This window comes from Chlorella variabilis (genome assembly GCF_000147415.1).
Source record: "Chlorella variabilis unplaced genomic scaffold CHLNCscaffold_6, whole genome shotgun sequence".
NCBI lineage: Eukaryota > Viridiplantae > Chlorophyta > Trebouxiophyceae > Chlorellales > Chlorellaceae > Chlorella > Chlorella variabilis.
In genome coordinates, this window is record NW_005435082.1 from 1,049,821 (window position 1) to 1,059,906 (window position 10,086).

At 71.0% G+C, this 10,086-nt stretch overlaps 2 protein-coding genes across 2 annotated transcripts in view; one reads left to right on the forward strand and one right to left on the reverse strand.

Moving 5' to 3' along the window:
• Positions 1-4,612: 4,612 nt before the first annotated feature.
• On the forward strand, positions 4,613-8,206 carry CHLNCDRAFT_51325 (hypothetical protein; the record flags this gene model as incomplete). Its single annotated transcript, XM_005849070.1, has 12 exons — positions 4,613-5,065; positions 5,237-5,329; positions 5,461-5,534; positions 5,697-5,836; positions 6,003-6,247; positions 6,364-6,373; positions 6,552-6,779; positions 6,944-7,010; positions 7,139-7,285; positions 7,362-7,434; positions 7,533-7,957; positions 8,086-8,206. The coding sequence occupies 12 exons, from the start codon at positions 4,613-4,615 to the stop codon at positions 8,204-8,206; spliced, it is 2,076 nt and encodes a 691-aa protein (XP_005849132.1).
• A 398-nt stretch (positions 8,207-8,604) lies between these two features.
• The window catches only part of CHLNCDRAFT_143722 (hypothetical protein), a gene marked incomplete at both ends in the record, with an annotated part of 2,333 nt that continues 851 nt past the window's right edge, over positions 8,605-10,086 (reverse strand). Inside the window, 6 exons of the mRNA XM_005849275.1 lie at positions 8,605-8,681; positions 8,823-8,907; positions 9,021-9,077; positions 9,232-9,312; positions 9,515-9,839; positions 10,010-10,041. Coding sequence (XP_005849337.1) covers positions 8,605-8,681; positions 8,823-8,907; positions 9,021-9,077; positions 9,232-9,312; positions 9,515-9,839; positions 10,010-10,041 — 657 coding nt within the window. The remainder of the gene's footprint in view (positions 8,682-8,822; positions 8,908-9,020; positions 9,078-9,231; positions 9,313-9,514; positions 9,840-10,009; positions 10,042-10,086) is intronic.

A 10,086-nucleotide genomic window follows, 5' to 3' on the forward strand; every position in this document is an offset into this window, starting at 1 on the left:
AGCCCTGCACCAGGTGCACGCTGCCCCCCCAGCGGCGGCGGCGGCAGCCCCACGTGCACGTCCCGCAGGCGCGGCCGCCCGCCCACGCCGCCGGCCGACAGCGCGGCGTCCAGCCCGCCGCCGCCGCCGCCGCCGCCGCCGCCGCTCCAGTCCACCGCGTGCGCCACCCGCAGCAGCGGGCGGTCTGGGGGCAGGCCCAGCAGGCGGTGCAGGGCCTTGCGGCGGGGCAGCTGCGCCTCCTCCTCCGCCTCTGTGCACGGCGCGGGCAGCGGGTAGAGCTGCGGGCGGCGGGGTCGGCACGTCCGGGGCGGGGGTGAGCAAGCAAGCAAGGTGGGCCTGCCGGGTGCTGCTGCACGCATGCCTCGACCGGCGGAGGCGGCCGCCTGGGTGGAGCGCTGCACGAGAGGTGGCGGGCACGCAGGCCGCCTGCCGCTCCCGCCTGCCCTGCCCTGCCACACACACACACACTGGCCCCCCCACTACGGGGCAGTCATGCCAAGCAACAGCGCCAGCAGCCACCCAGCCGCACCCACCAGCGTGACGTGGTGGCAGTAGCCGGGCGGGCGGAAGTGCAGCGCGCGCTGCGGCGGCAGGGCCGGCGAGGCGCCGGCCGCCGCCGCCTGCTGCGCGTGCGCCCGCATGCAACGCAGCTGCCGCCGCACGGCGGGCCGCACCACCGCGCCGACCGCGTCCGCGCCGGGCATGCCTGCCGGCACGTAGCACAGCACGTCCAGGCGCAGGGCCGCGTGGCGCAGAGTGTCGGCGCCCGGCTGCCAGCTCATCTGCGGCGCGACGCAGCCGGCGGCCGCCGCGGCCGGCGAGGCGCGCTGGTAGGGCCGCAGGACCAGCGCGCGGGTCCAGCTGGCGCCCAGCGCGGCAAAGGGCTTCGAGCCGGGCAGTGCGGGCTGCGTGGCGCCGCCGCCGCCGCCGCCGCCGCTGCTGCCGGGCAAAGCCTCAGCGACGTAAATGGCCGCCGGCCCACACAGCTGCTCTTCCAGATCCTCAAACGCCGCCTTGAGGCTTTCGGCGCCCCCTCTGTCGCTGGTGGTCACTACCAGGTCTGCCACGCACCGCACAGGCACGTACCCGGCTGCCAGCTCAGCCAGCAGGCCGTCACTGGTGCATGCTGCAGCAGCACCCACAACCTTCGGCTGGCAGCTGCCCAGCCCGCCGCCCTGCCTCACAAAGTACTCCAGCCCGCCCTCCTTGCCCACCACCACAGCCAGGCCACCTGGCTCGGTGCGAGTGTGCAGGTGGGAGGCGCCAGCAGCGCCGTAATACCCGACCACCGCCAGCGGCGGCGGCAGCAGCGCCGCCGCCACTTCTGCAATGTAGAGGAGGGTCGGGAGGGGACTTTGATTGGATTCCGGCCGTCTGCCCAGTCGCAGTAGGGGGCCGAGGGGAGAAGCAGGGAGCGGCGTGAGCGGAGCAACTCGCCTTTGGTGCTAGTGAGGTCGTCCTCCTCGCAGTGCAGCGCGCTGAGCACCATCGTCTGATTGCCATCGCGCAGGCCCACCAGCAGGCCCGCTCCCTGCGGCCGCCTGCTGCCGACAATCGACTCGGGCACCCCCTGCAGCACCTTGATGACGGCCTCCATGGCTGCCGATGGGTCAAGGCTGCACGCCATCGGGCGATGCGCCCAGACCACATGCTGCGCCCCGCCGCCGCCTCGCTGGCGCCGCCACCTCGCCGCCGGCAGCCATCCCTCACCCAAAGGGGAACGCAGCCCGTCCTTACACCCTGCTCTTTGAATCTCTGATCGGTAATGCACAGGCCAGAAGAGCCCTGCATCAGGCGTCAGCCCGCCACACCGGGGCACGCACCACCCGCCGCGCCGCCCCGCGGCAGCTCCAGCCCGGGCTGCAGCAGGTTGACCGCTATCGCGCCCAGCTCCCCATCGCTCAGCCCGATGGTCTTCAGGTAGTTGTGGGCGGAGCCGTAGCGCCCTTCCAGGTGGTCTATCGTGCTCTCCATCACCGCAGCCGCAGCCGCGATGATCTGCGGGCTCGGCGGGGTGCAGGGCGCGGGTGTGGAGGGCCCTGCCCACACAGCGAGTCGGGAGTCGCCACGGAAGGCCAGGCGTGCAGCCCCTTGTCACATGCACATGCACCGTCCTGTCCCACCCCCCCCCCACCTGCGCCCCACCTGCGCCCCACCTGGTCCGTGGTGAGGTGCTCAGGCAGGCCCAGCAGCTCGCGCTTCTCCCGCCCCTCCAGCAGCAGCGCCTCGGACAGAGCATAGTCGCGCACCACAGCCTGCGGGGGCGGCATCTGTCTGTGTGCGTGCGCGCGCGCGTGTGGATGGAGGGACAGGTGCCACACATTGCACGGAGCAGCAGGCAGGGCGGGAAGGGGGTCGGGCGGTGGCCCCAGGTGCGGGCGAGAAGGCGAGGGGGCTCTGGCGGGCCTGTCGCTGCCCACCTCGCGGTCCACGCCGCACAGCAGCAGCAGCAGCATGGCCACCAGGCCCGTGCGGTCCTTGCCTGCACCACAGCAGGAGACAAAACAACGTGGTGCAGCGGCAGGCCGACTCGAAGCATGCGGCGCAGCAGCCAGCAACAGGGTCTGCAGCACTCGTGCACCTGCACCCCGCCCAAGAGACTCATCCCCATGCTGCAGCCGCCTGCCGACCGCGTCCCACCCCGCGCCACCCCAGCCGGCCACCGGCGCGCACCGTGTATGCAGTGCACCATCAGCGGCAGGTTTGCGGGGTCGGCAAGCAGGCGCAGCGCATCTGCCAGGCGCGGCTTGGCCCGTTCCAGCAGGATGACGTACAGCTTAAGGTATCCCATCACTTCTGGGTCCACCACCGCGCCTGCCAGGCGGCGGCGCCGGGTGGAGGGGCGCATGGCAGGAGGGCGGCGTCAGGGTGTGCACAGCCGTCCCACGCGGCAGGCCACCGGCATCGGCCTCGGGCACATGCGCGCAGTGTTTGGGGCGATGCAGCCGCTGCAATGCCCACCGGCGACGATTGGCTCAGGGTGGCGCCGCCGCGCCGCCGCCCACAGCACCCGCGCCTGGATGCCCCGCGGCAGCTCCCACAGTATGCGCAGCGACACGGGGGTGGGCAGCAGGTCCACTGTGGGGCAGGCAGGCAGGGGGGCAGATGGGGTTGCAGACAGGCAGGCAAGCCGACGAAGACAGTGGGCAGGCCCGCAGGCGGCCAGGTAGCAGCAGCAGGGGGCAGCCTGGGAAGAGGCAGGCATGCATGGAGGCAGCCAGCTAGCAGCGGCAGGGGGCAGCCTGGGAGGGCAGGCAGGCGCACCGTGGTACACCCTGGCGGGGATTCCGTAAGCCTCGCAGCACGCCTCGGTGCAGCGGTGGCAGGGCAGGGCAGCAGCGTCGCCACCGTCGCTGGCCGCCATCCGCCTGCGCGCATAGCGCTTGCCGCCCAGGCATCCTGCCAGCCACCCCAGGCAGCCCAGCAGGCTGCGCCTGCACGGCGCATGGGCGGGGGACAGTGGTGGGACCTCGGTATGCCTGTTGACATCAATGGCGCAGCTGGGTGGCTCCTCCTCCCCTGCCTCCTCCCAGCTCCCACGGCCGGCCTCCCCAGCCCTCCCCAGGCAGGTCCAGCAGGCCGCGCTGGCACCGACTTGAGCGCCTGCTGCAGGTTGGCGCTGTCCGCCTTGCAGTGCACGGGCGGCTGCCGCAGGTCCAGCACCGCTCGGATGCCCAGCTGCTCCAGCTCGGCGGCGCTCACCACCTGCGCCCCAGGGCAGCGCTGCGCTTTGGGCAGGTTGAGGTGCTGTAGCTGCTGAAACCCGGCGGCACGGCATGGCGAGCGCTGGCGCGGCGCGCCTGTGGCGGCGGCCAGCCGTGCCTGTCCCCCTGTGCAGCCCGCTGCATCCCCACCTGGCTGCTGCGGAACACCCTGCCCGCCTGGATGGCGCCGCTGACGGAGTGCAGGTCCCGGAAGTTGACCCCGCGACCTCGCTCCCGGGCGCGCTGCGGCAGGCGGCACCCAGGGCGGCAGGGCCGAGCTTGCCAGCGGGACGCAGCAGGAGAGCCTCTGAGGGCGCTGGGAGGGCACACGCCCGTGGCAGCCGGGATTTCGGCGCTGCACAACCTCAGCAAGTGGCGCGGGGCGGCCCTGCAACGCTCACCGCTGAGGCGTCGCTGACGCTGGGCGTGGCCGGCTCGGCGCTTAGCCGCTGGGCGCCGGCCTCGTGGAAGGGCTGCTGCGCGGGTCTGGTGGGTGGGGCAGCCTTGGACGCCTGATCCTGGGCCGCCATGCCTTGTGGGCCCCTTGTGGGCACCTCCAGCCCTCCGTGAGGCAGGAAACAAGATGGATATTGGGGTGGCCAACGTTTTTATGGCGTCGCTGACCTGGCCCGCCGCCGCCGTTCGCCGCCGCCGCCACCGCCGCCGCCGAGCTCCTCATCCAGTGTAAAGATGAGCTATATTCCTGCAACCATCCTGCATCTTGCAAGGTGATGGGAAAACAGCCTGTGGGTCTGCTGGACTTCTCACGCAGTACCGCTGACTGTTGGCGCTGATTAGTTGCCTGCACGTACGGCTGACTGTCCGTGCTGATTAACTGCCTGCAAGCACAACACAGATTGTTTTCTGCTGCCGCCCCGCTCATCAAGAAGCATTTTCAGCATTTGAACATGGACGAGCTCCTGGCATCCTGCAGGTCGCCTGCAGCCCACCAAGCCGTGGTGCTGCGTCGGCTGCTCACAACCCATCGCAGCGTCGCCATCCTGCGCCGCCACGGCGTGGAGGTGCCCCCCAGCTGGGCCGAGGCTCCCCGCCAAGCGCCCCGCGAGGCCAGCACCGTCGCAGCCGCCGCCGCCGACGGCGCCGCCGCCGTGCCCGCCCCGGCCGACCTGCTGCGGCAGCTGCCGCTCACCTCCTACGGCGACTACCAGCCTGCCATCGAGCGGCTGCTGGCGGCGGGCAGGCAGTACGACGCCGCCGACCCCGCCAGCCGCCGCCGCTGGGAGGCGGCGGCCGGCGAGGTGTCGGGCCTGCCCGTCTTTGGCATCTACTGCACCTCCGGCACCACCGGCAGCCAGAAGCAGTTCCCAGCCAGCATGGAGGCGCTGCACAGCATGATCAGGGTGGGCCTGGTGCCAGCAGGCGCCTGGTCCCATGCGCCGCTGAAGCGTGCTGCTTTCCTCTGCTTGGCGGCGCTGGCCTCCCGGCCTCGCCCCGAATGCCTGCTGTCCTCTGCGCTCGGGCTGCTCACCCAGCGCTGGGTTGGATGCCTTGCCCTCCCTGCATTGCTGCAGGTGTTTGCGCTGATCCAGCAGGCCACCCCGCTGTCCCGCCCTCAAGCATCCAGCCCCAGGGTCCTCAGCTTCCCCTTTGCGCGGGAGCCACAGGTGGGCGGCCTCCCCCTGGCTGCGACCCCGATGCTGATGTGCTGCTGGCCAGCCCAGCCGGCCGCCGGCGCATCCGGATGCGTGCGGCGCATCGGCACAGAACCAGGCTGACGAATGCCACGCTGCTGCAGGTGCTGCCAAATGGCGTGGCAATGGGGCCCATGTCCACGGTCAACCTGCACCGAATGATGAGCATGAGGGACAGGTGAGTGAGTGGGGACGCCGGCCAGCCGGGGCGCTGCTGGCGCTGGCGCTGGTGCTGCAGCTGGATGCCATGGGCGGCTGCTCGTCTCGCCCCGCTGCAGCAGCTTAACTGCATCCCTGCCTGCCGCACTGCACCCCGCCGCCCTCGCCCGCCCGCCCGCAGCAACCCCACCCTGAAGCGCAGTGCTGCCACGGCGCTGAGCCCGCCGCTGGTGTCTGTTGGCTCTGGGGACGTCCACACCTGCTATTACCTGCACTGGCTCTGCGCCCTGCCGCACCGCCTGCAAGTCGTCAAAATAGTAGGTGCGCAAGCCTGCCTGGCCGTGTTCCCCGGCTGCTGGTCACACAGCGGCGGCGCTCTTGCAGGCAGCCAAGCTGCGCGCCCCTGCCAGCTGAGCGCTCACCTCCCATGCGCCGCGCCCATATCCATGCACACGCCTCGTGCCTGCCTGTGCTAAGCCTTGTGCAGAAAGCTTTGGTGCCAACCTGCTGCTGGAAATCAATCTGCTGATCGAGCACTGGCCCAGCCTGATGGCCGACCTGGGCGAGGGCCGCTGCTTCTCCTGGCTGCCGGCCGACGGCGAGGCGGCAGCAGACGGCGCGGCAGGCGCCCCGAACGCCACCGGCGGGCTGCCTGTCCCGCCTGCTGCCACCGCGGCGGCTGTGGATGCCCAGCTGTCGCCCAGCCCCGACCTGGCTCTGGAGCTGCAGGAGGTAGGTCAACGCTGCTGGCCTGCACACGTCAGGAGAAGGGGAGACTGCCAAGCACTGGCACCACTGCTTGGCTGCAGCGTATCAACTGCCAGGTTGCCTGCCCACCACCTGTGCAGGTGTTTGATGGTGGGCGTGCAGGCTTGCTGGAGCGCCTGTTCCCCAACCTGTCCTGCGTCAGCTGCATCCTGACAGGCAGGGAGCCCCGCCCCTGATCTTTGCCAAGCCGTGCTGCCGTCCCTGCTCTCCTCGCCCGCTGGCGCCCTGGCGCCTGCCCCATGCCTGCCCTGCCCCCCCTGCCCCGCAGGCTCCATGAGCAAGTACGTACCCCACCTGCGGGAGCTGCTGCCCACCGTCCCCTTCCTGTCCGAGGTGTACGGAGCCACTGAGGGCTTCTTCGGCTTCCAGAGCGAGGTGGCGGAGTTTCATGCGGCCCGCCGCGAGGCCGCCCCCGCCGATGCAGCCGCCGCCGGCTTTGCGGCGTTCCAGCGGGAGCCCGACGGGCGCAAGAGCTACGTGCTGATGCCCAACGCAGGTGTGTGTGTGTGTGTGCGCGCGCGCGCGCGCGCACGCCTGAGGCCAGTGCCGTGGCCGCATCACAGTGCTCCTGCCACGTGGCCCGCCCCCCAGCCAGGACACAGATGCTGCTTGGAGCCATGCTGCCGCTGCTGCCGGCACCCCTGCCTGCCACATGTGCAGACTGTTACATGGAGTTCCTTCCCTGTGACAGCCAGGAGCCCGAGGACGCGGGGGCCGCCACAGTCAGGTGCTTGGCATGCCTGGTGTGGCATGAAGCCCGCAGGGCCAGTCGCTGCGAGCAGATGCACCGCGGCATGGTGCACAGCGGTGGTGGTGTCATCCTGTCTCAGCCCCTCTCCTGGAATCCTGGCGCAGCATGGAGGAGGTGGAGGTGGCCAAGCGGTACGAGCTGGTGGTCAGCAGTATCATGGGCCTGTTCAGGCAAGCGCATGCGCAGGGCTGCCGCCGCCACGCCTGGCGCTGCAGAGCGCGGCATGCCAGCGCACACCCATGCGCTTGCGAGTGCGGAGCCTCACTCCCGCGCTGCGGCCAGGCCTCACCTACCACCTTGCCGGCCCGGTGGGCTGCCTGCCTGCAGGTACCGCATGGGCGACGTCCTGCTGTGTGTGGGCCACCTCGGCAAGACACCCAAGGCAGGCCCTGCCGAGCCTGTGCGACGCTGCCGCAGCAGTAGCGGCGCTTGGGCGCCGGTGCTCTGCGGTGCTTGCCCTGCCCTGCTTGCTTGCTTGTGGAACCGGCGGTGATCCAGTGGAGACGGCGGCGGGCCATGCTGCCGCCGCGGGTGGTGGTGGAGGGGCGGCGCGGCCAGGTGCTCAACCTGGTGTGGGAGAAGATGAGCGAGGCGGAACTGGTGGCAGGGGTGGAGGCGGCCGCCGCGGGGGCGCTGCCCGGCGGCGCGTGCGCGCTGCGCGAGTGGGCTGCGCGGGAGGAGGTGCACGCCGACGGCGGCGACACCGTGGGGCACTACGTCGTGTACTGGCAGCTGGCCCCGCTGGGGACCTCCGGCGGCGGCGGCCCCGCGCCCGCTCCGGCGCCCGCAGACGTGGCGGCGTGGGCGGCGCGGCTGGATGCGGCTCTGCGGGCGCAGTGCCCCATCTACGGGCTGGAGCGAGGGGGCAGGATTGCGGGCGTGGAGCTCAAGGTGGTGGGCGCGGGGGTGTTTGAGGAGGTCAGGTGGGCATAGCACACCTATGCGGCGCGTGGCCCGGCTGACCCGGCAAGCTCCTGTGGTGCAGCCCGCCCGCCGGGCCGTCGCCACAAGCTGCCCCCTATCCTGCCTTCCCTGTCCTGCCTGCCCGCAGGCACCTGGCATACCGGTCCGGCACCAGCCCTGTCCAGTACAAGCCGCCGGTGGTCGTGTCCAAGCCGGAGCAGGTGCAGGCGCTGGAGCAGCGCGTGCTGGTCGCAGCCGCCTGTGTATAGCTACCACTGCGGGTTGGTTGGTTCCGATGCTGGCCCTCGGTTGCGCGCCCGACTTGTGCTGGGCAACGCGTTCTTCAAATTAGCCCACTTGCATGCCCCGATTCAAGCCCAGATTGTATTGCACATGTGTACCCCATGTAAAGCCCCTGCTTGCTTGGTGCAGCTGGCGCCAGCTCGCATCAGCTGGGACTCAGGCCGGCTCGAGAGCTGCCGAATTGGCAAAGTTGCCAGCGGGATGAAGGTGGCAATTGTTCTCAGCCTTAACTGTGAGCTGAGACCCCCACCCCCCCCCACCCCCCCACCCGCTTGGAAAGGCTGCTGCCTTGATGCTACTGGGTTGATCATTTCCTGAGTTTGGGAAGTCAAGTTACAGCGGCAGCGGCAGCGCCCAGGGATGGCTACACCCGCATCTGCTCCATGCGGTAGTGCGTCACGCCGACGGGCGCCACAGCCATGAGCGCCGCCGACGCGCTGTCTGCACAGGCAGGCAGGCAGGCAGGCAGGCAGGAAAGCGTCAGAGCACCCCAGCTCAGCCCATGCCTGATGCTTGCGACGCCGGCAAGCAGGGCCGGGCTGGGCGGCTGCCGCAGGCGGGCAGCCGCCGGCGCGGGCGCACCTGGGTCTGCGTATGCGGGGCCCTCGGCGGGCGCCCCGGCCGCCCGCAGGTCTGCAAACTTGCCCTCGTGGTACCGCACCTGCACCTCCAGGGACGCACACGTAGCAAAGCACCTCGATCCGTCAACCAAATTCAATCGCTACCTGCCCCCCGGGAGGACGCCCCTGGCGACACGGAGCCGCAGAGCGCGCAGCTCACCTCCCGCAGGACCGTCGCCGTGCCCTCGGGCGAGTCAAACTGGCAGAACAGGCGGGTCTGCACGCACAGGCGGATGCCAGGAGGCAGCGCAGAGACAACCTTGTAACAGAGCAGCTGGCTCGCCTTGCTGTTGCGGCTGCCACATGCACAAGCATGCACACACACACACACGTGCACACACAGTGGCAGCCCCATCGCAGCCAGCTCCCACCTCTCGCAGCCGCACCATCACGTGGTCCACCCTCAGCCAGAAGCGCAGCAGCACGTACCAGCAGCGCGGCATGACGCGCACCTGCGCCAGGCAGGCAGGCGTGCGCGTGTGCGTGCACTGATTTCGCTGCGCCCGGAGCGCAGGCTCCCACAACAGATTGGCGGCGCGGCAGAGTGCTTGCCGGCTGGGAGGATGCCCGCCTCCATCCATGCCAGCAGCCAGCGCCGCCTGCCGCGCATGCCCTGCCCTGCCCCCCCTGCCCCCTGCTCTGCTGGCGCCCCACCTTGAGTGCGAGGCGCGAGGAGCCGTGGTCGTCCAGCTCAGACTCGTACAGCGCCAGCTCATCGTAGTACAGGATGGGGTCCCGGCTGGTCAGCAGCGCGCGGTTCACCTGCGCCGTCGTCGCCTCCCACCGCCCCGCCCCCGTCGGCCCGCCGGCGCAAGGCCCGTCCGCCGCTGCCCCCGCCGCTGCCCCTGCTGCTGCTCCTGCTGCCCCTGCTGGTGCTGATGCTGGCGGCGCCGCCGCCTTGGGGGGGTCGCTGCCGGCGGCGCCGGCGGCGCCGCCGCTGCCTGTGTTCACGGTGCCTGCGTATGCTGTTGTGTAGGTCCTGCAGGGCGGAGGCCCACGCCAGCTGCTGCGTGAGCCTCCGCAGCTGGGGCGTGTGAGCCGCAGCCGTGGACGTGGGGGCAGCAGCGGCGCCAGCGCCAGCGTGGAGGAGCAGCAGCGGCAGCGGCAGCGGCAGGCAGCCCAGCCCCCCCAGGCCGGCCTCCACCTCACCAGTCGTATTCCAGCGTCTGTGCAGCGTGCGCCTGCACATCATGCTGCCGCGAGCGCAGCCACTCCTCCGACTCTCC